The sequence below is a fragment of the Ahaetulla prasina genome, chromosome 3 (genome assembly GCF_028640845.1).
Source record: "Ahaetulla prasina isolate Xishuangbanna chromosome 3, ASM2864084v1, whole genome shotgun sequence".
NCBI classification, from domain to species: domain Eukaryota; kingdom Metazoa; phylum Chordata; class Lepidosauria; order Squamata; family Colubridae; genus Ahaetulla; species Ahaetulla prasina.
Window position 1 is genome coordinate 226,090,759 of NC_080541.1, and position 26,871 is coordinate 226,117,629.

The window sequence follows — 26,871 nt, forward strand, 5'->3', positions numbered from 1 at the left end:
GGGCTCAATTGTGTTCGTAAGTCGAAGACCACCTTCGGTGTGTGTTTTCTTTCGGCATCATACACCAGGAACTTAATTTAAATAAATTAATTTAAATTAATTTAAATAAATAAATAAATAATAAATAATAATACTGTCTAGGACCGTGATGGCGAACCTATGGCACAGGTGTCACATGTAGCCATATTGGTGGGCATGCAAGCTCATCTCCGGCACGCCAGCTGATTTTCGGGCCTTCTGGGCTCACCAGAAGTAGGGAAACAGGCTGTGGTGGGGAAGGCCCGTTTTTCTCTCTCACAGGCTCCAAAGCCTCTCTAGGCATCTGGGGAGGCTGAAAACGGCCTTCCCCACTTTCCCGGAGACCCTCTGATGGACCGGAAGTTGGCAAACGGGCCGTTTTCGTCCTCCCCAGACTCCTAGAGAGGCTCTAGAGCCTGGTGAGAGAAAAAAATGGGCCTACCAGGCCATCGTGTGCCAGGCGGGAGGTGGGGGCGAACTGCATAGAATTATGGATGTGGGCAAGTGTGTGCACACACACATGTCCCCCCCCACCCCGCTCGCTTTTGGCATGCAATGGCAAAAAGGTTAGCCATCACTGGTCTAGGATAAGAGCTTATTGTGCCATAAGAACCTAGCTTTTATGGTTCACATATTTGGCCAACCCAATTCCTTGCTGATCAAAACATGGCTTGATTTATTGCAGTGATGGGAACCCTTTTTGGAAATGAGTGCCAAGTGTCTGGGATGCAACCCGGAAGAGGAGCTGCCCAGGGCGCATGTCCGCCCCTGAAAATGAACTTCCGGTTTCAGTTACTGAACTTCCGGCTTCAGCCAGCTACTGGGTTTCTGTCGCGCATGCGCGCGGGGGGCGATCAGCTGGCCGGCGCACATGCTCACGCAGGGAAACAGAAGACCAGCTCTCCCAGTTTCTGGCACTGCTTCATGCAAAAAGGGCAGCTGATCATCGCCTGCGCATGCGCGCCAGAAACCCAGAAGAGGAATGGGCGAGGCTGCGCGTGCCAGGCAACAGTGTGCCATTTTGAGCATGTGTGCCACAGGTTCGCTATCACAGATATATCGTAAGGGCGCCCAGGATTTCTTAGGGGGAAAAAAATAGCAAATCACCTTTTACAGAATTTGCATTCTGACTGTCCCTTGAAAACAGGTAATAGCAATTTAAAATCTATTAAAAGCAATTTAAAAGGTTAAAATGTATATGGTTTTTTTCCCCCCCTAGTGGCTTTTAATTTTTGTCTGAAACTAGCGCTGAATTTTATTTTTTGCATTGGCAAAATTGGCTTAACATACGTTTTACTTAACAACATGAATTTTGGGCTCAGTTGTGGTGGTAAATTGAGGACTACTGGATTTAAATTCTAACAATTTTGGGAAAGTTCTGAACACAGCAGATTTAATGGTTACCAGGTAACCCTCGACTTAACAACCATTCTTTTAGTAACCATTCAAAGTGACAATAGAGCTCAAAAAAGTGATGTACTGTCAGTCCTCACACTTACAACCTTTGTAGCATCCCCGCAGTGACATGATCAAAATTTGGGCAACGGTCGGAGCAACCCAGAATCATAGGATCAACATTTGCAACATTCCTGGCTAGCTTCTGACAGCAAAGTCAACGTGTTTCTTAAGCCGAATTTGCTTAATTTGCTTAACAATCACAAGACTCATTTTAACAACTGCAGGGATTCACTTAACAACCGTGGCAACAAGATAATAAAATGCCTGTGACTCACTTAACAACCACCTTGGCTTAGCAAAGGAAATTCAGGTCTCAGTTGTGATCATAAGGACTACTAGAGAGTAGTCAATTTTAGATAAGCCGAGGTGGAGCAGTGGTTAGAATGCGGTATTGCAGTAACTCTGCTCACTGCCAGGAGTTTGATTCTGAGCGGCTCAAGGTTGAGTCAGCCTTCCATCCTTCCGAGGTTGGTAAAATGAGGACCCAGATTGTTGGGGGCAAGAGGCTGACTGTGTAAACTGCTTAGAGAGGGCTGGAAAGCACTATGAAGCAGTATATAAGTCTTAATTGTTACTGCTATTGCTATACTCTTTCTTTGATCCAAGGTGAGCCAAACAAACAAACACGACTGCAGATTCAACCTGGATGGTTATTATTATTAGAGGTATGATCTCATCTTTACTTTGTCTAACTCAAGGCTGGAACACTCCCTGTTTTCTCCATGATCACAATTGGTACCAAAGAAAGAGAGAGAGAGAGAGAGAAAACAACTGCCCCAGAGTCACCCAGCTGGCTTTCATGCCCCACAGGAGAACTCAAATAAATTAGCCACTTCCTGGTTTTTAATCCCATGTCTTCACTACGTCTAATTCTTGAGCCAACATAGCAGAACAATCTTTGTTTCTCGAAAGCCGCATTTTGTCACGTTGCCCAGACTTTGCTGGCTGAGGGACTCTGGGAGTTGAAGTCCACAAGTCTTAAAGGGACCAAGGTTGGAGACCCCTGGCCCAGACTACAGTTCTCTGAAGTGACTCCTTAGTGCTGTCAAGAAAAAGAGCGAGGTCAACCTATTTTCCAAAGCAGGGGTCACCAACCTTGGCAACTTTAAGCCTGGCGGACTTCAACTCCCAGAGTTCCCCAGCCAGCTTGCTTAAAGTTTGCTTAAAGTTGCCTGAAAGCAGGAGAAGAATCAAGGGATGGAAACTACAACCCAGGAGAGAACCAACCTGGAAATAAGGAGAGATTTTCTGACGGTGAGAACAATGAGCCTCCAGAAGTTGGGAATGCTCCAACACCTGAAGTTTTTAAGAAGAGATTAGACAACCATTTGTCTGCAATGGTATAGGGTTTCCTGCTTGAGCAGATCACTGGAAGATCTGCAAGGTCCCTTCTTCGTCTTACTTTCTTATTTCTGCTTATCCATCCATCCATCCATCCATCCATCCATATCATCTAATACAGTGGTAGTCAACCTGGTCCCTACCGCCCACTAGTGGGCGTTCCAGCTTTCATGGTGGTGGTAGGGGTTTTATCCGATACTGAAGCACTTTCCTTTTTTTTAAAATTTAATTGACTTAAAAAAAAAAATTCATAGCATTATTTAAAAACATTTTCATTAGGTTTTCATAAAATTCCCCGTGACAATTTAAATTTCTGAAAATATACTATTTGTATCGCCCGCACATAAGTTTAGTTCACGTTACGTAAGTGAAACTAAATGGCGCTATAGTGCGACCGCAAACAAAAGAGCCTCGTCCCAGAATAGCTCGCGCATCTCCCCCCACACCACCCCAGCTGTAACAGACAAGCAGAGCTGGTAGCCGGCGCTCCCTCCTGCAAACCTGATCCACAATGTGCGAGAGGCATGCGCATACGACGATACATGGCGCATTACTGTGGAACCGGTGGGCGGTTAGAAAATTTTACTACTAACAGAGATACAAAAGTGGGCGGTAGGTATAAAAAGTTTGACTACCCCTGATCTAATACCTATCCATCTGTGTATCTATCCATCTTTCTCCTCCCTCCCTCTCTCCCCACAAGTCTTAAAGTTGCCAAAGTTGGAGACCCCTGGTTCTAGTCTAATGAAAAGAAGGACCAGGGGAGACATGATAGCAGTGGTCCAATATCTCAGCGGCTGCCCCAAAGAAGAGGGGCTCAAGCTATTCTCCAAAGCACCTGAAGGCAGGACAAGAAGCAACGGATGGAAACGCAAGAAGCAACCGATGGAGAGAAGCAACCTGGAAACGAGGAGAGATATTTTTTTTTTGACAGTGAGAAAAATTAACTAGCGGAACGGCTGGCCTCCGGAAGTTATGGGTGTTCCAAGACTAGACAGCTACGTGTCTGAAATGATACAGGGTCTCCTGCTTGAGCAGGTGGCTGGATTAAAAGATCTCCAAGGTCCCTTCCAAACCTGTTATTCTTAGCCCAGCCAGAAAAGAAAATCTCATTTTATTCCCGATTTCAAAACATTTATGTTAGCTTATGTTTGGGCTGTCTGGTTTGAGATTCGTCCTTGAGTCATGGTGTTTTGATTCTCAGGGAAATCTCCAGAGAATTTGACTCTCTTGATTTTTCTTTTTCCCCTTCCGAGAATAAGCCCTTCGAAGGCTTTTCCTACTTTTGGTGCTCTGCAAATCTAGGTGATTTCATCAAGCGTTGTTCCCTAGCTGGTGTCCCTAGCAGGGCTGGCATATAGCCCAATACTTAATCCGTTAGGCCATAATGGGATTCGGCAGGTGGTGACCCTGGGTGTTTGTAAACCCAGCCGATGTCTCTTGAAAGCTGCAATTTTGTGGCTCAAGGACTACCTGTAGCGATATTTTTATCCCTACAGGTAGTCCTTGACGTAGGACCACAGTTTCCATGGGAGGCAAGGCAGTTCTTTTTTTCACTCATTTGACGGCCGTTTTTGACACAGTGGTTAAGGGAATCACTGTCGGGGTTAAATTAATATCACGGTTGTTAAATTGAGTTGACTTTGCTCATCATTGTTGCAAAAAGATTGCAAAAGGGGATCACATGATCCGGGTACACTGCATCGGTCATAAAGATGAACCAGCTGCCAAGCGTCTAGATTTCGATCTGGGGATATTGCAACAGTCGTAAGTGTGAAAACTGGCCATAAGCCAATTTTTTCAGGACCGTTTAAATCAGGGGTCTTCAACCTTAGCACCTTTAAGACTGGTGGACTTCAACTCCCAGAATTCCTCAGCCAGCTTTGCTGGCTGAGGAATTCTGGGAGTTGAAGTCCACCAGTCTTAAAGGTGCCAAGATTGGAGACCTCTGGTTTAAATGGTCACTAAACAAATGGCTGTAAGTTGAGGACTATCTGTATTTGATTAGCTTTTTCCTTAGGAGTACTTACAACAGTTGTAGACTTACAACAGTTTGTTTAGCGACTGTTCAGAGTTACAGCAACACTGAAAAAAGTGACTTACAGTATGACCGTGTTTCACACTTATGACCGTTGCAGCACCCCCCGGGGTCACGTGATCAAAACTCAGATTCTTGATAACTGACTCATATTTATGACGGTTGCAGTGTCCCAGGGTCAGGTCTTCCCCGTTTGTGACCTTCTGACAAGCAAAGTCAATGGGGAAGCCCGATTCACTTAACAACCGGGTTACTAACTTAACCACTGCAGGGATTCACTTAACAACTGTAGCAAGTACAAGTCATAAAACGGGGCGAAACTCACTTAACTGTCTCGCTCGGCAACGGAAATTTGGGGCTCAGTTGTGGTCGTAGACTCGAGGATCTGTATGTAGTAAACCTTTATTGGGCTGTCTGACTTTTTCCTAATTTGGCCTACCTTGAAGGGTTGTCAGTAACCATGGAACAGGCATGCTTTCTAGGGTCTCAATTGCTGGACTTTTTAAAGCAACGGTTGGACAGACATTTGCCTGGGATAGTCTGAGGATTCCTTCTCTAGGCAAGGGTTGGACTAGAGGACCTCCAGGGTCCCTTCCAACCCTGTGTTTCAATAAATCCAGTCTCTTTTCTTTTCTTTTCTTTTCTTTTTTTTCTTTTCTTTTCACAAGAGGTGCTATTAAGAAGACCTCGGAGTAATAGAGTTATGTTTGATTGTTAACTTCTAGGGTTGTCTTGTTTTTAGAGACCAATATTTTGAAAATCGGTTTCACTTTATCCTTTTCCTGAAACTGTTTTTATCGGCTTCAAGGTTGGGTTGACCCTTTCCTGTTATTGGGTGTTCTTGTATTTCTTCATTGTGGCCGGTTAATTTACTGCAATAAATAACTAAAATGCTTAGAGTACAGTAAATAAGACACCCAGTGTTCAAGGACAGACCGAGGATAAAATGATAATGAATGCTTTTCCAAGGCTGGGTGTGCTTGTAACTTTGGGTTGGAGTTCTTGGTTCTCTCTGAGCTTAGTTGTTTCCTTGCAGACTTTCCATAACCCAACGAGCACTGATGATGTTACCCAGTTGGGTTATGAAATGTCTACAAGAAAACAGCTAAGCCCCCTCCACAAACTCCACTTCCTTCTACAACTGATGATTTTACCTTGTTGCTTCATGAAACTTCTGCAAGAAGACAATGGTCCCCAGATATTTACCAAGGAACCCACAATCCTCCTCCTCCTCCTCCTCCTCCTCCTCCTCCTCCTCCTCCTCCTCCTCCTCCTCCTCCTCCTCCTCCTCCCAATCTTACAGTAGTGGCCAAAATTGTGGAAACCTTTTGGGAAAAGTCTATTTTTGAGGTTTGATGGCTACTAATAACACCATTTTTTTTTGTTTCAAGATAATCCTATTCCATTGCTGGAATGGCCTGGGAATAGCCCAGACCTAATAGCCCAATTGAAAATCTATGGAGCCGACTAAAGAAACTTGTTAGTCAGAAGCGACCCAGCAATAAAACTCACTCAACAGAAGCCATCATTCAATCTTGGTTTCACATTAGAACAGCTGCAGAACTCAAAGACTTGGTTCACTCCATGGGAAGACCTTGTAAGGCCGTCATTCATGCTTAAGGTTACCCAATTTGTCTGAAGTAATAATGATAACAGCGATGACAACAACAACAGAGTTGGAAGGGACCTTAAAGGTTTTCTAGTCCAACCCCCTGCCCAGGCAGGAAACCCTACACCATTTCAAACAAATGGTTATCCAACATTTTCTTAAAAATTTCCAGTGTTGGAGCATCCACAACTTCTGCAGGCAAGTCGTTCCACTTATTGATTGTTCTAACTGTCAGGAAATTTCTCCTTAGTTCTAAGTTGCTTTTCTCTTTGATTAGTTTCCACCCATTGCTTCTTGTCCTACCCTCAGGTGCTTTGGAGAATAGCTTGACTCCCTCTTCTTTGTGGCAACCCCTGAGATATTGGAGCACTGCTATGTCTCCCCTAGTCCTTCTTTTCATTAAACTAGACATACCCAGTTCCTGCAACCTTTCTTCATATGTTTTAGCCTCCAGTCCCCTAATCCTCTTTGTTGCTCTTCTCTGCACTCTTTCTAGAGTCTCAACATCTTTTTTACATCGTGGTGACCAAAACTGAATGCAATATTCCAAGTGTGGCCTTACCAAGGCATTATAAAGCGGTATTCACACTTCACCTGATCTTGATTCTATCCCTCTGTTTATGCAGCCCAGAACTATGTTGGCTTTTTTGGCAGCTGCTGCACACGGCTGGCTCATATCTAAATGGTTGTCCACTAGGACACCAAGATCCCTCTCACAGTTACTACTATTGAGCAAGGTACCACATATACAGTACCTGTGCATTTTTTGCCTAAATGTAGAACCTTACTTTTTTCACTGTTGAATTTCAGTTTGTTAGATAGCACCCAATGTTCAAGTCTGTTAAGATCCTTCTGTACCTTGAGCCTATCTTCTGGAGTGTTGTGGTTTAGGGTTTCCTGCCTAAGCAGGTGGCTGGACTAGAAGACCTCCAAGGTCCCTTCCAACTCCGTTATTCTGTTCTGTTCTGAGTAGAGTAGAATAGCATAGAATAGAGCAGAATTGAAATGAATTCTTTATTGGCCAAGTGTGATTGGACACACAAGGAATTTGTCTTCAGTGCATAAGCTCTTAGTGTACATACAAACAACAAAGTGATATGATCATAAGATACCAACAGAAGTATATTAGAGGAAAGATGAGAAGGATAATAGTAACACAGCCCTAATGCACAGGTAAATATCCTTAAACCTAAGACAATGCTGTGGGAATTAGGTGTTTAGCAGAGTGATGGCACAGGGAAAAAAAAACTTGTCTCTGTCTGGTTGTTTTGGCATGCAGTAGACAATCTGCAATATTGCAATACACCATTGACAACAATAGGCGATCTCCACAGATACCCCCTCTAACTCTAACTGACTCTCTAATTGCTCTTATTTCTGCAGTCTGGAAGACTCCAACGCCTTCCCGCTGAGTGTCTGCAGCCCCACCTCCATTTGCGTCCTCAGATGACAAAATGGCGCACCTGAACGGGATGGTTTCCAGGCCGCTGGACGGCCTGCTGAGCCAGGTGTCCCTCCACCTCGCCTGCTCCAAGTGCAGCCGCAGAGAGAACGAGAGCACCTACCAGTACCTACCGGAGCTGAACCACCGCTGCATGATGGAAATCTTGCTGGCCAGGTGCAAGGGGACGAGAGGCATCCAGTGGCGCAAAGTGAACAGGAGACCCTCCTTCCCCAACCCGGCTCTCTACGACATCTGCTGGCATTACGTGGCTGGCTTGGGCTGCACCAAACACCGCAACTCCTGCACTTTCGCCTGGAGCCGAGAGGAGGTGATCGTGTGGACGTTCGAGAGGAAATACAACTTGGAAAGGCACGTCTTGAAGCGGCTGTTGAAACAGGCCCAGTCGGGCGTCATGCCCAGCGGCCAGCCGAAGCCCGATGACTTAAACAACCCGGAAGAAATCCTCAGTGAGTTTGGGGGTTATTTCCAGGAGATCTGCGGACCTTGCTTTTATAGCCGCCCCCAACGGATTTCTCCCAGGGGCTCCGCTCACAGTTGCAAAAACCACTGGGGCTTCATTTTGGTTCATGTGATCGCCGACGGTAAGAAAAAAGAGCAATATACTGAGATTCGGCCCTGTCCGACAAGCCGCAGGCGCTTCTCGTACTGTCCGTCCGTCTCAGCCGGCAGGTCCTGCTGGAATAACTCCCAGTCCTGCAGTTTCGCCCACAGCGATGTGGAGCTGGCCATCTGGAAGGCAGAGCAAAGTCGAGGCTTGGAGCGCACCGCCCTGCTGCGCCCGGCGGTGGAGGAGACAGCGAGCCCGCCGGATGCCGCGTCACAATATCAATTCTACTGCCGGGTATGCCTGGTGACGTGCAATTCCCAGCAGAGCTTCGAGAACCACTGCTCGTCCGTGGAGCACACGCAGCTGATCGCCACCGACACGCTGACCAAGTGGAGTTATCGTGCCCCTCCGTACGATCCAAAGACCTTTGCTCTTTGCAGCCGGTAAGCGAGACCGACTAAGAGAGTTATCGCTTTTGAGAACCAGACGTTGGGTTCAGGATTATGGGTAGCATTTGGAGTTTGCTCCCGGTCCTTTTTGGCTTTTGTCTAAAGGGAAAGCTGACGTCTGCATCCGTTGTTAACTTTACAGGTAGTCCTCAAGTTACAACCATTCATTTAGTGACTGTTCTGAAGTTACAACAGCACTGAAAAAAGTGACTTAGAACCGTTTTTCACACTTACGACCGTTGCACCATACCTGTGGACATCTGCTCCAAATTCAGATGCGTGGCAACGGGTTCATTTTTATGACCGTTGCTGTGTCCCAGGGTCATGTGATCACCCTTTGACAAGAAAAATCAATGGGGAAGTCAGATTGACATAACAATCGTGTTACTAATTTAACAACTGCAGTGATTCATGTAACGGCTGCAGCAAGAATTGTTGTAAAATGGGGGAAACTCATCAAACAACTGTTCTTGTTTAGCAACAGAAATTTTGGGCTCAATTGTGGTCGTAAGTTAAGGATTACCTATAGTGCCTATACCGTAGTAATAAGCACCTTGTGTCAGTTTTGGAAGTCAATTTTCTTTTTTCTTTTTTCTTCTTAACTGCCACATATTTTAACTGGGGAAGTTGGGAGGGGGTTGTTGTTGGAACGGTAGAAAGTTAGTCATAACAACATTCCATATTCAAGGACTTTTGCCTGTGTTTGATGTAGACTGCCTGAAGATTGTATCCAGTTGAGTGTGAAGAGTTGATTGAACAATGTGATGAACTTGTGGGTGTGGGGCAGGGTTGTGAACTGTCAACTGGGTGTAGAAAACCTGGAAGCTTTCAGTTTCGGGTTTTCCTAGCTGTGCCAACATGACATCTCTAATAAATTGGATCTTTGAGGAACCTCAATCCTCAGAGCTTTATTTCGTTGGGGGTGTCCTTGGAACCCTGACACCTTGGGTGCAATCCCCAAATATCTGAAGCACCACCTGAACTTCAAATAGTCACTAAACAATTGGTCATAAGTTGGGGACCACTGTAATGACACTTTGGCTTCAGCGTGAATCTATGCAGGAAGCATAATTCCTAATCAATTTCTCCTCAAAAAGAGGCATAGATTTGAGGGGTCCCTGGTGCTCTCTGAGCTTGCTTGTTTTCTTGCAGACGTTTCATTACCAAACTAGGTAACATCATCAGCGCTAGTAAGGAGTGGGGTTTGCTGTCAGTTTATATTCTGGTGTCTTGCCTGTCTGTGTGTGTGAGTGGGGGGGCGGTCTTAGAGATGCTTAGATATTTTCCATCCAGCTGTGCATTTGATTGGAGGTTTGTACCTGACACTCACAGGCCTGCGGGCACATTTCCACCAAAAAAATAACATTTCTTCTTGCAATGAATGCCTACGATGGTATGCCCTACATACCAGTGTCAGGTACAACCTTCCAATCAACTGCACAGATGGATGGAAAATAGCTCAAGAAAGTGGGGCGAAAAATGATACGGCTCAGGATCACAGACGCACACCTCACCTTAAACAAATATCCGCGCATCAGGGTAGATCAGGGGTGTCAAACTCAAGGCCCGTGGGGCGGATCCTGTTGTGGTCCGTCAGCAGCCTACGGAGCTGGCAACAGAGTTGGATAGCGATGAGGCTGAGGTGGGGCCAGGTCATCGAGAAGTGACCTGTGGACTCCAGAGCCTCCAGAGACTGATAGTAGTGAGGCAGAGGAACAGGAGGAGCCTGTTCCTAATGCACGTATGAGAAGAGCTGCCAGAAGGCAAGAGCAGCTCAAGCAAAGAGGACGACTCGGGAGTAGGGCCAAGAGATGATAAGGCTTAAAAGACCAGCAACGGCGTTTGGGCTCTTTGCCGGAAAACAACGTTGATAGCTTTGTCTTGCTGCATTTGTTTTGTATCGGTGTCTTCTGAACTTTTGCCAAGAAAGGCCTTTGGCAGCTTGCCTAATTGGACCAAGGTTGGTGATAGGACTGAGGAATTTGTGTTGGGAGGAATTTTTCTTTAATTTAGTTGGACTAAGCTGAGAATGAGTTAATTCTCAGCTGTTCTAATAAAGGTTTTTTTTTTTTTTACACTGACTTGAGTTTCCTACTACCTACTTGGGCCTGGGTCATTACTGATCCAGCTCACTGGGTGCTTAGTTCTGGCCCGCAGGACTGCCCTGGAAACAGCGAAGGATTGGCCCGCGGTGCCTCTGCCAGCAAAAATGGAGCTCGGGAAGTTCCATTTTCGCTAGGAAAACAAACTAAAAAAAACAAAACAAAATGTGAAATGTTTCCCCTTTTGCATTTGAGCACCCAAGAAGGGACAGGAAAGGAGAAAGGGAAAGAGGAAAGAGAAAGAAAAAGAAGGGAAGAGAGCAGGGAAGGAAAAAGAAGGGAAGGAAGAAGAAAGAATGAAGAGGGAAGGAAGGAGATTATAATGAGCGTGAGGGAGGGTCTGAGGGAAATTCTGCCTTAGCACTTGGCTATCACAGGTTCCCCCCCGACATGAGTGATGACATGAGCCATGCCCCTCCCCCACAGCCATGCCCCCCTGCCACCCCCCAGGTCAAAGACAACCCCGGTATAGATTAACTCCAAGGTCAACTTTAGACCAACAATCAAGTAAGCATTATTCCAATCAAGAAACTGCCAAAGAGCCGTCAGCGAACAGCCCAACCAAAGCATCTGGGCCTCTGGTGGCTCAGCAGACTAAGTCTGTCTGTTATTAACACAGCTGCCTGCAATTATTGCAGGTTCTAGTCCCACCAGGCCCAAGGTTGACTCAGCCTTCCATCCTTCATAAGGTAGGTAAAATGAGGACCCAGATTGTTGGGGGCAATAAAAGTTGACTTTATATATAATATACAAATGGATGAAGACTATTGCTTAACACAGTGTAAGCCGCCCTGAGTCTTCGGAGAAGGGCGGGATATAAATGCAAATAATAATAATAAAAAAAATCTCTAAGACAAACAAGACAGCTGAATATAAACTGACAGCAAACAGCACTCCTTACAAGCATTGATGACGTTACCTAGTTGTTGTTTTTTTATTTGCATTTATATCCTGCCCTTCTCCGAAGACTCAGGGCGGCTTACACTATGTCAAGCAATAGTCTTCATCCATTTGTATATTATATACAAAGTCAACTTATTGCCCCCAACAATCTGGGTCCTCATTTTACCTACCTTATAAAGGATGGAAGGCTGAGTCAACCTTGGGCCTGGTGGGGCTTGAACCTGCAAGTAATTGCAAGCAGCTGTGTTTATAACAGACTGTCTTACCAGCCTGAGCCACCAGAGGCCCTAGTTGGGTAATAAAACATCTGCAAGAAAACAAGCAAGCTCGGAGAGCAACAAGGACCCCTCATTGCAACCCTGAGCTGCAAATATTCTCCTTCGTGAGACATGGATTTATCTGTCTCCTTAAATATACCTCCAAGCCTTTTATCACTGATCGATTTTTTTGTCTTTTTTTCCCCCCTCCCTCTATGCTTCAGACCAGACGTTTGTGAATATGGGCAGGATTGTGCCAGGGCGCATTCGGTCCAGGAGTTGGAAGAGTGGATCCAGCGGGCGAAAATTGCCGCGAGAAAGAAGGAGACGGCCAAGCAGGACGGCCTCTTATCTTACCAGGATCGGCTTATTGCCGAGTACCAATCGAGCCACAACGAAGTCTTAATTGTAAGTTGGGCGACGCTAAGCTGATATGCGTGTGTGGTTTGTGGCAGGGAAACTTGTATTTGTGGTAAGCGAGGGAACTTTCTAGATATTTTGCTTTTGTGCAGCTCAAAAACGTGGAGTAAAAACCGCGGGCTTGCCTTGCTGGTGGAGTTGAGCATTCAGGTGTGCTGGTCTCGTCTCTGGAGGTTCAGTCAATACCGTATTTTTCAGAGTATAAGACACACTGGAGTATAAGACGTACCTTAGTTTTTGGGGAGGAAAATAAGAAAAAAGCTGATTGGCAGGTGGGATCGGCCTCCCGGAATACCCCCAATCAGCTGTTCCCAGAGGTGAATTTTAGCAACAGGTTCCTTGGTTGTGAGCTCTGTGCCTTGCTTTTTTTTTTTTTTTTTTTGCTTTTTTTTCTGCCTCTGAAAGCCTCTGAAACAGCTTCAGAAAAAAAAAGCCTCAGAAGCTCCATTTGGGGGCTTTTTTCCTGAAGCTCTATGTGAGGGCTTTTTTTCTGAAGCTCTATTTGGGGGCTTTTTTTCTGAAGCTCCGTTTGGGGGCTTCTTTTCTGAAGTTCCGTTTGGAGGCTTTTTTTCTGAAGCTCCGTTTGGGGGCTTTTCTTTTGAAGCTCTGCTTGGGGGCTTTTATCCTGAAGCTCTATGTGGGGGCTTTTTTTCTGAAGCTCTGTTTGGAGGCTTCTTTTCTGAAGCTCTGTTTGGAGGCTTTTTTCCTGAAGCTTCGTTTCTGATGCTTTTTTCAGTCTCTGAAACCTCAGTTACATTCGGAGTATAAGACGCACCCCGATTTTCACCCTCTTTTTTGGGGGAAAAAGGTGCATCTTATACTACGAAAAATATGGTATCTTAGGGCAGCATTGGTGAACCTTTTTGGCACTGAGTGCCGAAATGGGAGTGCACGGGCGCACGGGGGGGAGCACAAGAAACCGGAAGAGCAGCTCCCCGGTTCTCATACAACGAGCAATGGGCGACGGCTGACGTGCCTAGAGAGATGGCTCCATGTGCTACTTCCACCACACATGGCATAGGTTCGCCCTCATGGTCTTAGGGCAAAAATCTTTTCCCTAGGTAACTGATTGTTTAAGAATTCCCTAGGCCTAGCCCTAGAGGAAAGTTTTTCTGACTTGGAAACTTTAAGATAGGTGGTCTTCAACTCCCAATTGCTGGGGAATTCTGGGAGTTGAAGTCCATCCATCTTAAAAGGTTGAGAATAATAATAATAATAATAATAATAATAATAATAATAATAATAATAATAATAATAATAATAATAATAATAATAATAATAATAATAATAATAATATTTTAATTTTTATACCGCCCTTCTCCCGAAGGATTCAGGGCGGTGAACAGCCAGATAAAACAATACAATATATTACAATAAAAACACTATTTAAAAAACTTATTCAATATGGCCTAAATTTAAAATAAAGTACATAATATAAAATAAACCCCAGTAAAATCCAATTAAAAACCCTATTAAGCCAGTCCTGCTCGGAAGAATAGATATGTCTTCAGCTTGCGGCGAAAGGTCCAGAGGTCAGGCAGTTGTCGAAGTCCTGGGGGAAGCTCATTCCAGAGGGTAGGTGCCCCCACAGAGAAGGCTCTCCCCCTGGGGGTCGCCAGCCTACACTGTTTGGCTGACGGCACCCTGAGGAGTCCCTCTCTGTGGGAACGCACCGGACGCTGGGAGATAGAGGCCGGCAGTAGACGGTCCCGTAAGTAGCTCGGTCCTAAGCCATGGAGCGCTTTAAAGGTGGTAACCAACACCTTGAAGTGCACCCCGAAAACAACAGGTAGCCAGTGCAGCCTGCGCAGGATCGGTGTTATATGGGAGCCACGAGTGGCTCCCTCTATCACCCGCGCGGCTGCATTCTGGACCAACTGAAGCCTCTGGGTGCACCTCAAGGGGAGCCCCATGTAGAGAGCATTGCAGTAGTTCAGGCGAGAAGTGACGAGGGCGTGAGTGACCGTGCATAAGGCATCCCGGTCTAGAAAGGGGCGCAACTGGCGGACCAGGCGGACCTGGTAAAAAGCTCTCCTGGAGACGGTCGCCAAATGATCTTCAAAAGACAACCGTCTATCCAGGAGAACGCCCAGATTGCGCACCCTCTCCATTGGGGCCAATGATTCGCCCCCAACAGTCAGCCGCGGTTGCAGCTGGCTGTAGCGGGATGCCGGCATCCACAGCCACTCAGTCTTGGAGGGGTTGAGCTTGAGCCTGTTTCTCCCCATCCAGACCCGCACGGCCTCCAAACAGAGAAACGGTGCCCTATAGCAGGGGTCTGCAACCTTAAACATTTAAAGAGCCGTTTGGACCCGTTTCCCACAGAAAAACAAACAAACACTGGGAGCCACAAAACGCTTCCCGTGCCTGACTATTTTTTTGAGTGGCCACAAAACTAGCATATGTAGTTGAATTAAATGTTGTTTTCTTCTGAAATTTTTTCTTTTCTTGGATTTATCCATGGTTGGCCTACCGGGGGTTGAAAAGTTCAATAAATCGTGTGCCAGCAGGTGTCACACATTGGCAGTTGTGACGCATATTTTGAGTGACAGGGAGCCGCAGCAGAGGGGTGAAAGAGCCACATGCGGCTCCAGAGCTGCAGATTGCTGACTCCTGCCCTAAAGCAATACACAGCATACTAAACACAATTGCCACATGATGCCATACAATTATTACAGGAAGATATTATTTTTAACGAAACACGTCTCATGCAGGATTGACTGGGAATGGCAGAAGTTGAAATTCAACGTAGCCAAGGGTGTCCAAAGAGGAAAACCGAGTTTCCAATATTTTTCTGGCACCAATTCAGATGTTTGTTTGCAAAGTCAAAAAAATCAATCTTTTCCCCCAGGGCTTTGAGATACAATTAATTAATCATTTGTTATAATAATAATAATAATAATAATAATAATAATAATAATAATAATAATAATAATAATAATAATAATAATAATAATAATAATAATAATAATAATAATAATAATAATAATAATAATATTTTAATTTGTATACCGCCCTTCTCCCGAAGAACTCAGGGTGGTGAACAGGCAAATAAAATACAAACAGAAACATACACTATAATTAAAACAATCCTTAAAAAACTGATTCAAAATTAGCCAAAAAATTTAAAATAACCTTACACCCCATAAAAATTATAGAATTTAAAACCCACAATTAAAATTTAAAATTTAGAATTTAAAATCAAGCCAGTCCAGCCAAATGGAATAAATAAGTTTTAAGTTCACGGCGAAAGGTCCAGAGGTCAGGCAGTTGTCGAAGTCCTGGGGGAAGCTCATTCCAGAGGGTAGGTGCCCCCACAGAGAAGGCTCTCCCCCTGGGGGTCGCCAGCCTACACTGTTTGGCTGACGGCACCCTGAGGAGTCCCTCTCTGTGGGAACGCACCGGACGCTGGGAGATAGAGGCCGGCAGTAGACGGTCCCGTAAGTAGCTCGGTCCTAAGCCATGGAGCGCTTTAAAGGTGGTAACCAACACCTTGAAGTGCACCCCGAAAACAACAGGTAGCCAGTGCAGCCTGCGCAGGATCGGTGTTATATGGGAGCCACGAGTGGCTCCCTCTATCACCCGCGCGGCTGCATTCTGGACCAACTGAAGCCTCTGGGTGCACCTCAAGGGGAGCCCCATGTAGAGAGCATTGCAGTAGTTCAGGCGAGAAGTGACGAGGGCGTGAGTGACCGTGCATAAGGCATCCCGGTCTAGAAAGGGGCGCAACTGGCGGACCAGGCGGACCTGGTAAAAAGCTCTCCTGGAGACGGTCGCCAAATGATCTTCAAAAGACAACCGTCTATCCAGGAGAACGCCCAGATTGCGCACCCTCTCCATTGGGGCCAATGATTCGCCCCCAACAGTCAGCCGCGGTTGCAGCTGGCTGTAGCGGGATGCCGGCATCCACAGCCACTCAGTCTTGGAGGGGTTGAGCTTGAGCCTGTTTCTCCCCATCCAGACCCGCACGGCCTCCAAACAGAGAAACGGTGCCCTATAGCAGGGGTCTGCAACCTTAAACATTTAAAGAGCCGTTTGGACCCGTTTCCCACAGAAAAACAAACAAACACTGGGAGCCACAAAACGCTTCCCGTGCCTGACTATTTTTTTGAGTGGCCACAAAACTAGCATATGTAGTTGAATTAAATGTTGTTTTCTTCTGAAATTTTTTCTTTTCTTGGATTTATCCATGGTTGGCCTACCGGGGGTTGAAAAGTTCAATAAATCGTGTGCCAGCAGGTGTCACACATTGGCAGTTGTGACGCATATTTTGAGTGACAGGGAGCCGCAGCAGAGGGGTGAAAGAGCCACATGCGGCTCCAGAGCTGCAGATTGCTGACTCCTGCCCTAAAGCAATACACAGCATACTAAACACAATTGCCACATGATGCCATACAATTATTACAGGAAGATATTATTTTTAACGAAACACGTCTCATGCAGGATTGACTGGGAATGGCAGAAGTTGAAATTCAACGTAGCCAAGGGTGTCCAAAGAGGAAAACCGAGTTTCCAATATTTTTCTGGCACCAATTCAGATGTTTGTTTGCAAAGTCAAAAAAATCAATCTTTTCCCCCAGGGCTTTGAGATACAATTAATTAATCATTTGTTATAATAATAATAATAATAATAATAATAATAATAATAATACTAATAATACTAATAATAATAATAATAATAATAATAATAATAATAATAATAATAATAATAATAATAATAATAATAATAATAATAATAATATTTTAATTTGTATACCGCCCTTCTCCCGAAGAACTCAGGGTGGTGAACAGGCAAATAAAATACAAACAGAAACATACACTATAATTAAAACAATCCTTAAAAAACTGATTCAAAATTAGCCAAAAAATTTAAAATAACCTTACACCCCATAAAAATTATAGAATTTAAAACCCACAATTAAAATTTAAAATTTAGAATTTAAAATCAAGCCAGTCCAGCCAAATGGAATAAATAAGTTTTAAGTTCACGGCGAAAGGTCCCGAGGTCAGGTAGTTGTCGAAGCCCGGGGGGAAGCTCGTTCCACAGGGTAGGAGCCCCCACAGAGAAGGCCCTCCCCCTGGGGGCCGCCAGTCGACATTGTTTGGCTGAGTTGGTCAAAAGTACATATTTGTCATCTTTATTAGTTTGGAAATTTCATGTCCCCCATCTACAACAGGGGTAGTCAACCTTTTTATACCTACCACCCACTTTTGTATCTCTGTTAGTAGTAAAATTTTCTAACCGCTCACCAGTTCCACAGTAATGCACCGTGTATCGTTGTTTGTGCATGCGCGTCGTGGATTGGGTTTAGGTGGGAGCGCTGGCTACCAGCTCTGCTTGTCTGTTACAGCTGGGTGGGTGGGGGGAGATGCGCGAGCTATTCTGGGATGAGGCTTTTTTGTTTGCGGTCGCACTATAGCGCCATTTAGTTTCACTTACGTAACATGAACTAAACTTATGTGCAGGCGATACAAATAGTATATTTTCAGAAATTTAAATTGTCACGGGGAATTTTATGAAAACCTAATGAAAATGTTTTTAAATAACGCTATGAATTTTTTTTAAAAAAAAGTCAATTAAATTAAAACAAAGGAAAGTGCTTCAGTATCAGACAAAACCCCTACCGCCCACCATGAAAGCTGGAACTCCCACTAGTGGGCAATAGGGACCAGGTTGACTACCACTGGTCTACAAGATTCGTTTTGTCTTGCAAGTTGCAGGTGTTGGTCCCCCACTACAGGTGTATACAAGTGTATCAATAGAATGCACGCCCTTGACCTCATTGTGGCTTGCATCAGACACCTGAGGTTGACCAATTTTGCATATCATGTATCAATTTATGAACATAATTGAGCCCAACGTTTATGTTGTTAAGTGAGAAATTTATTGAGTTTTGCCCCGTTTTTATGACCTTTTTTTGTCACAGTTGTTAAATGAATCACTGCAGTTGTTAAATTAGTAACACAGTTGTTAAGTGAATCTGGTTTCCCCGTTGACTTTGCTTGTCAGAAGGTTGCAAAAGGGGATCGCACAACCCCGGGACACTTAACGACCGTCATAAATATGAGCCAGTTGTCAAGCATCTGAATTTTGTTCACATGATTGTGGCGATGCTGCAACAGTGTCGTAGGTGTAAAAGACGGCCATGTCACTTTTTTCAGTGATGTTATAACTTTGAACGGTCACTAAGCGAACAGTTGTACGTCAAGGACTAACTGTATTGAGTACATATTTAACTCTCACTTGAAAAGGAACGATTCCACAGAATACATCAAGATAAAGCGAATTTTACATTTTGGACTTACAACCCTTAGCAACCGTTTGAAGTTATAACCACATTACTCACGATGAATCCTCTCACTTATGACCGTCACAGCACCCTCATGGCCATGTGATCAAAATTTGACCACATGTATTTATGTACATGTACATTTATGTATTAACATAATAAGTTGACTTTGTAAAAATATACAAATAGAATGAGACTATTGCCTTATACACTGTAAGCCGCCCTGAGTCTTCGGAGAAGGGCGGGGTATAAAGTTTCAGAAATGTAAATTAAAAACAAAACAAAAAAAAACACCATGTATTTTTTATTATTTTTATTATTATTATTATTTACATTTATATCCCGCCCTTCTCCGAAGACTCAGGCCGGCTTACAGTGTGTAAGGCAATAGTCTCATTCTATTTGTATATTTACAAAGTCAACTTATTGCCCCCCCAACAATCTGGGTCCTCATTTTACCTACCTTATAAAGGATGGAAGGCTGAGTCAACCTTGGGCCGGGCTTGAACCTGCAGTAATTGCAGGCTACTGTGTTTTAATAACAGGCTCTTTACAGCCTGAGCCACCACGGCCCAGGCCACCATGACGGTTGTGTCCCAGGATCACTATGATTTTCGCAGTTGAGTTCTGACAAACAAAGAGAATGGGGGAGCCGGATTCACTTAACAACCATCTGGTTCACTTAACGGCTGCAGCAATTCAGCAAGGGAAAATTTTTATAAAATGTTTTGTAGGTGGCATTTAGACCCTAAGAAATTATCATGTATGTATCCAGCTATGCAAGCTGGGAAGTGGCTCAACAGGCTAATGTAGCCTGTTATTAACACACAGCTGCCTGCAATTACTGCAGGTTCAAGTCCCACCAGGCCCAAGGTTGACTCAGCCTTCCATCCTTTATAAGGTAGGTAAAATGAGGACCCAGATTGTTGTGGGGGCAATAAGTTGACTTTGTATATAAATATACAAATAGAAGAGACTATTGCCTTACACACATTGTAAGCCGCCCTGAGTCTTCGGAGAAGGGTGGGATATAAATTTTTTTTTTAAAAAAAGCGAAATGTTGGAGATGTAATTGTGATGATGCTACATATTTTCATATTTGGTGGACTTGTAAGAAGATTAAGGCTCTTTGGATAAGGATCTGGTGGATTATACAAAATGTTTTGAAAAAGAAGATAAGGTTCCTACCGCAATTTTTCTTACTGGGAATTATTACGGACTGTACAGTAATTGAGACTAAGCTGATTTTAAACTTAATAATAGCGGCAGGACTATTGATAGGACAATACTGGAAGAAAAAAGAGTTACCTACTATAGAAGAATGGATATTGAAAGTTACTAATTTGGCTGAGATGGCCAAAATCTCAGCCTTTTTGAAAGATAATACACTTAACGGCTGCAGCAATTCTCTTAACAGCCGTGGCAAGCAAGGTTGTAAAATTGGGCACGGCTCACTTAACAATCGCCTTATTTAGCAATGGAAACTCTGGTCCCAGTTGTGGTCGTAAGATGAGGACTAACTGTTAAAGCATAGAATGACGTTGTACAGGGTGGAAACCCAAGGCTGCCTTCAAACAGAAGCTACAATATTCCGATTAAACACAGGTAAAATTGGAATTTGAGCACCACCCTACAATGTTGCAATAGCAATAGGACTTAGACTTATATACTGCTTCACAGTGTTTTACAGCCCTCCCTAAGCGGTTTACAGAGTCAGCATATGGCCCCCAACAATCTGGGTCCTCATTTTACTGATCTTGGAAGGATGGAAGGCTGAGTCAATCTTGAGCCGGTCAGGATCGAACTTCCCAGCTATGGGCAGAGTTTGCCTGCAATACTGCGTTCTAAACACTGCACCACCATGGCTTAGCTGTGGATTCAGCGCAATGTCACGATTGAGGTGGTTCAGGGATAAAATAAAACGTGATAACACATAGGAGAACAAATCCATCAGGACTAGATTCAGCAGTCCATCTGCACTTGAAAGGCACAGGCCAGTCTTTTGAAGACAGCTGTTCTGTCTCCTTCCCCACTTGAGACCCATGAGCTGGCCTTCAGCCAGTGGATTCACGGCTCTTATCAGTCCTGGCAGACAGATCGCAGCTGCCTGCCAAAGTTCAAACAAATGACTCACGTAGCAAGACTTTCAGCTCTTTTTGAAACGGATCAGCTAAACTTTTGCTTCCCGTGGAACTGAGAGCAGTCCCAAAGCTCCTTATATATCCTGTGGGGTGGGGCTCCTGCCCCACCCTTCCTTTTGATGATGCCGCCTCTCTAATCTTCTGAAGCGCGGGTCAAGCCAAGCTTGATTATTATTATCAGCTGGGTCTGAAGGCGTAGCCTAGGGAAGGGAGGAATCAGGGGATGACGGCCTCATTACGTCCTCCGACTGGCCTGGTTCTGGCTCCTGGAGCCAGGCCAAAGGAATCGGTGCTCCCGAGGTAAGCCTTACGGGCCCTTCCCCCTCACACTCGGAGTCACTTTCGGGCATGGGGTCAGGTTCGGGGGCTGGAGTCACAACAACAGCAAAAACCATATTTTAGACAGAGAAGATTGCTGGTTTGAAAGAGGGGTCAAAGCGGCCGTCTATGCCAAAATTGAACAGCCTTCTTTCAACAGAGGGGGAGGGATACAATATTATATCCATCTCCAGTTTACAACACAGTCCTTTCAACAGTTCCAAGAAGGCTCTACACCAGGAGTGAAATGTTCCCGATTCAGACCGGATCGCCTGATCCGGTAGCAATGGCAATGGGTGGTTCGGAGAACCGGTAGCAAAAATCCCTGCCCCCCGCCCCAGCTGAGCTGCGCGATCATCAGAGGTTTTTTTTTTTTTAACTTTTAAAAGAATTTTTCCTTTGGCCGAAAAAATGCTTTTAAAAGTAAAAAAAAAAGCCTCTGATGATCGTGTGGCTCAGCTGGGATCGTCAGAACCCTTTAAAAGCATTTTTTCTACAACCTCTTCAGCCAAAGAGGTTGTAAAAAAAAAAGCTTTTAAAAGGCCCTTCTGGCGATCCCAGCTGAGTTGCCTGATCGCCAGAACCCTTTAAAAGCATTTTTTTTACAACCTCTTCGGCTGAAGAGGTTGTAGAAAAAATGCTTTTAAAAGTAAAAAAAAAAAAAGTTGGCCACACCCACCCAGTCACATTACCCCCACTCACCAGGCCACGCCCACAGAACCGGTAGTAGCAAATTTTACATTTCACCACTGTTGAAATGCAATGGAAGGATTTATACTCCTTGCAGATTTCCAAGTGGCCTCAACGACCCCCTAAAAGGATGCAAATGTCGAGCCGTCTGCAAGGAGTATCCATCCTTCCATTCCCCACCAGCCAGTCAGAGCTGAAGAAGCTTCTTGGATGAGAAGCGAAACCTCTTCGTAGAAAAGCTAGAAATTCCAGCTGCCTCTTAAAAAAAGGAGCTTTGGGGTAAAGCGTGATCCCTTCCTTGGTTCTCCTGCCTTGTTTTCTCACCTTGTGGCTCTCCCCATCAGATTTCGGAGGCCGTGGATGGCGTGAAGGCCACGTGCAAGCAGCCCCTCCGGATCCAGTCAGAGAACAAGAAGTTGCAATATGACTGGGTCTTCACCATACATTCCCAGGTAAGCTGGAAAGGTGAAATGCCGCATAAAGGAAGGGACCTGTTTCTCCTTTGATGGGGCTCCTGGACTCTAGCGAGGTACATTGCCTGCAATAGGGAGCCTGGCTAATGTCTTTGCTGGACCAGGGGTCTCCAACGTTGGCAACTTGAAGCCTGGCGGACTTCAACTCCCAGAATCCTCCAGCCAGCAAAGCTGGCTGGGGGATTCTGGGAGTTGAAGTCCGCCAGGCTTCAAGTTGCCAACGTTGGAGACCCCTGGACTAGACTCAAGCTTTGCTGGCTGGGGGATTCTGGGAGTTGAAGTCCGCCAGGCTTCAAGTTGCCAATGTTGGAGACCCCTGGACTAGACTCAAGCTTTGCTGGCTGGGGGATTCTGGGAGTTGAAGTCTGCCAGGCTTCAAGTTGCCAACGTTGGAGACCCCTGGACTAGACTCAAGCTTTGCTGGCTGGGGGATTCTGGGAGTTGAAGTCCGCCAGGCTTAAGGTTGCCAAGGTTGGAGACCCCTGGACTAGACTCAAGCTTTGCTGGCTGGGGGATTCTGGGAGTTGAAGTCCTCCAGGCTTCAAGTTGCCAAGGATGGAGACCCCTGGACTAGACTCAAGCTTTGCTGACTGGGGGATTCTGAGAGTTGAAGTCCTCCAGGCTTGAAGTTGCCAAGGTTGGAGACCCTTGTACTAGACACATCCATAGCTGCATGATAAGTGCTTTCCTCATCCATAATTTGCTTAATGCGTTGTGGTTGGCTGGCTGTGCACAGTGGTTAGTCACAAACTGGCACTGAGAGAGGGAGGGAGGGAGGAAGGATGGAAGGAAAGGGATGGAAAGAAGGAATGAGGGGTGGGATGCAGGGAGGATGGATGGAAGGAAAGATGGAAAGAAGGAACGAGATAGAGGTGGAAGAGTGGGAGGAAAGAAGGAAGGGAGAAGGAGAGATGGAGAGGGAGAAAAGAAGGAAGGAAACAAAGAGATGGAAAGGAATGAGGGAGAGGAGGGAGGAAGGAAGGAAGGAAGGAAAACCCACCTACATTTGAAGATTTGGAAGGAACCTTGGAGGGACTTTTAGTCCAGAGGTCGCCAACTATTTGGACCTCAGGGACCACTAAATTCATAATTTTAAATCCCGCGGACCATTAATATGATTTTTTTAAAAAAAAGATATATAGTATTTAGTGCAATATAAAAACTGCAAATAATTTTTCTGCGGACCACTAAAATTTTCTCGCGAACCACCAGTGCTCCTTGAGCTTAAACGGACTCCAGAGGATGGTAGAAGATAGGAAGGCCTGGAGGAATGTTGTCCACGGGGTCGTGATGGGTTGGACACAACTTCACAACTAACAACAACAACAACAACCAATGGTCCACGGACCACCGGTTGATGACCGCTGTATCTAGTCCAACCTCCTGCTTAAGCAGGAGACCCTGAGTGCCATCCCTTCCTCCTCCCTCAAAACTCTGCAGAGTTTCCATTCGCCCCCTCTTATACCAAGGAGAAACAAGGTGGGGTTATCTTGAGCTTCTTTCTCACCTCCTTTTTCTTCCCAGGGCTGAGTAAAAAGTTTATCTAACTGTTCTTCCATTTCCATTTCAAAGTTTACCTCTGACACCGAGGAACTATTTTCCCCTGTTCTCATTTACCTATAATTTCCCCCCCTTCCCATTTTTAGGTGCCACTGATCCACGTGGCTCTATTGAAGAGAGTCCCAGGAGCCAACTTCTCCTTAGCTGTGCCGGGAAAGCCTCAGCATCTCACTTACGCTTCTGGAGACAGCTTCAAAACCGTGCGGGCGTCTCCACCAGCCATTGAGGTGAAAGTCCACTTGCAGAGTCACACCTTCGGGGTCTACGAGCAATGGTTGGTCTTTGATTTTGGCAGCCGGCCTGTCTTGGTTCAAAAGCTCCACGCCCGGGTTGGTCAGAAGGAAGCACCGTGGCGGGTGGATCCGGCCACCGAGTCCATGACCTGCTTTGTGCACAGTGGGCGCTGGCACACTGGAAACCGCCTAATGGTGCCCAGCGTGAATCGCACGGACAAGGGCGTGGAGCTGCTGGCTAAGTACAAGGCCCCCTCCATCTCGATGAACTTCCAGCGAGGGGCGAGGGGCAAGCCCATCACCCGCGTCAACTACCGCGAAGAAATGCACAACTTCCTCTTCCGAGAAGAAGACGCTCAGCAGCTCTTGATCTCCAAGTAAGTGGACCTCAACCCAAGAAAGATTGGTGGGATAAGGTTGACTTCTAAGTCTTCGCCCAACCAAAAGAAATTCCCTGTTTTTATCCCAGGGATGAAGACCCAACTTCTAACTATCAATAAATAGCAATAAAGGAGAATATTTGCAATATTTGTAAAATAGCAATATTTTTTTTTAATTTGAATTTATATCCCGCCCTTTTCCGAAGACTCAGGGCGGCTTACACTGTGTTAAGCAATAGTCTTCATCCATTTGTATATTATATACAAAGTCAACTTATTTCCCCCAACAATCTGGGTCCTCATTTTACCTATAATTTCCCCTTCCCATTTTTAGGTGCCACTGATCCACGTGGCTCTATTGAAGAGAGTCCCAGGAGCCAACTTCTCCTTAGCTGTGCCGGGAAAGCCTCAGCATCTCACTTACGCTTCTGGAGACAGCTTCAAAACCGTGCGGGCGTCTCCACCAGCCATTGAGGTGAAAGTCCACTTGCAGAGTCACACCTTCGGGGTCTACGAGCAATGGTTGGTCTTTGATTTTGGCAGCCGGCCTGTCTTGGTTCAAAAGCTCCACGCCCGGGTTGGTCAGAAGGAAGCACCGTGGCGGGTGGATCCGGCCACCGAGTCCATGACCTGCTTTGTGCACAGTGGGCGCTGGCACACTGGAAACCGCCTAATGGTGCCCAGCGTGAATCGCACGGACAAGGGCGTGGAGCTGCTGGCTAAGTACAAGGCCCCTCCATCTCGATGAACTTCCAGCGAGGCGAGGCAAGCCCATCACCCGCGTCAACTACCGCGAAGAAATGCACAACTTCCTCTTCCGAGAAGAAGACGCTCAGCAGCTCTTGATCTCCAAGTAAGTGGACCTCAACCCAAGAAAGATTGGTGGGATAAGGTTGACTTCTAAGTCTTCGCCCAACCAAAAGAAATTCCCTGTTTTTATCCCAGGGATGAAGACCCAACTTCTAACTATCAATAAATAGCAATAAAGGAGAATATTTGCAATATTTGTAAAATAGCAATATTTTTTTTTAATTTGAATTTATATCCCGCCCTTTTCCGAAGACTCAGGGCGGCTTACACTGTGTTAAGCAATAGTCTTCATCCATTTGTATATTATATACAAAGTCAACTTATTTCCCCCAACAATCTGGGTCCTCATTTTACCTACTTTATAAAGGATGGAAGGCTGAGTCAACCTTGGGCCTGGTGGGACTTGAACCTGCAGTAATTGCAAGCAGCTGTGTTAATAACAGACAGACTTAGTCTGCTGAGCCACCAGAGGCCCTTAGCGCTTAGGCTTATATACCACTTCACAGTGATTTTGCAGCCCTCTCTAAGCGATTTACAGAGTCAGCCATCTTGCCCCCAACAATCTGGGTCCTCATTTTACTGACCTAGGAAGGATGGAAGGCGGAGTCAACCTTGAGCCTGTGAGAATCAACTCCTGGCAGTGGGCAGAGTTAGCCTGCGATACTGCATTCTAACCACTGTGTCACCACAGCTCTAATAGAAGTGAATGCTTAAAGTTCCTTAAAGATGTGAAGACTACAGGCCCCAGAACTGCGAGGTGGGGAACCCACTGTCTCCTGGTGATTGAGCCAAATCACCAGCTGGTTTTCACACGTAAGGTGGAACTAGAACTCACTGTCTCCTGGTGATTGGTTCAAGGTCACCCACTGGCTTTCGTGCCTAAGGTGGGACTAGAACTCACTATCTCCTGATGATTGGCCCAAAATCACCAGCCAGCTTTCATGCCTAAGGCGGGCTTAGAACTTAAGGTGAGACTAGAACTCACAGTCTCCTGGTTTCTAATCCAGTGCCTTCACCACTAGATGCGACTGGCTCTCTTGAATTGCTGGAGAGAGCTGACAACACAACCTTCTTCTATCTCTTGGTTGTTTACATTGACTTCCCCTTGTCCAGCCTCCCGAAAATGTCTTGCAGACACATAGGCTGGGGATAATGGGAACTATGTTCAAACATTTCCAGTAGGGATGGCACCAGGCCACAGAGAGTGAAGCATCTAAGACCTAGAATTCCCATTCATTTTGGAGGTGCAGTCCAACATAATTCGGCTTGGAAGGTGAAGACATTACGGAGAGATACAGGCAAAGAGGCCCGTTGTTCCTGTGGTTTTGTCTTCTCTTTTCCCCAGTTTCTTCTGCTCTTCTTCCCATGT

The 26,871-nt window shown here is 45.5% G+C and overlaps 1 protein-coding gene across 1 annotated transcript in view; it reads left to right on the plus strand.

Moving 5' to 3' along the window:
* The window catches only part of HELZ2 (helicase with zinc finger 2), a 93,221-nt gene that overhangs the window by 18,697 nt on the left and 47,653 nt on the right, over positions 1–26,871 (plus strand). The window contains exons 2-5 of the mRNA XM_058174545.1: positions 7,848–8,919; positions 12,412–12,595; positions 22,391–22,498; positions 24,166–24,689. Of these exons, the coding sequence (XP_058030528.1) occupies positions 7,919–8,919; positions 12,412–12,595; positions 22,391–22,498; positions 24,166–24,689 (1,817 nt within the window). The 5' untranslated portion in view covers positions 7,848–7,918. The remainder of the gene's footprint in view (positions 1–7,847; positions 8,920–12,411; positions 12,596–22,390; positions 22,499–24,165; positions 24,690–26,871) is intronic.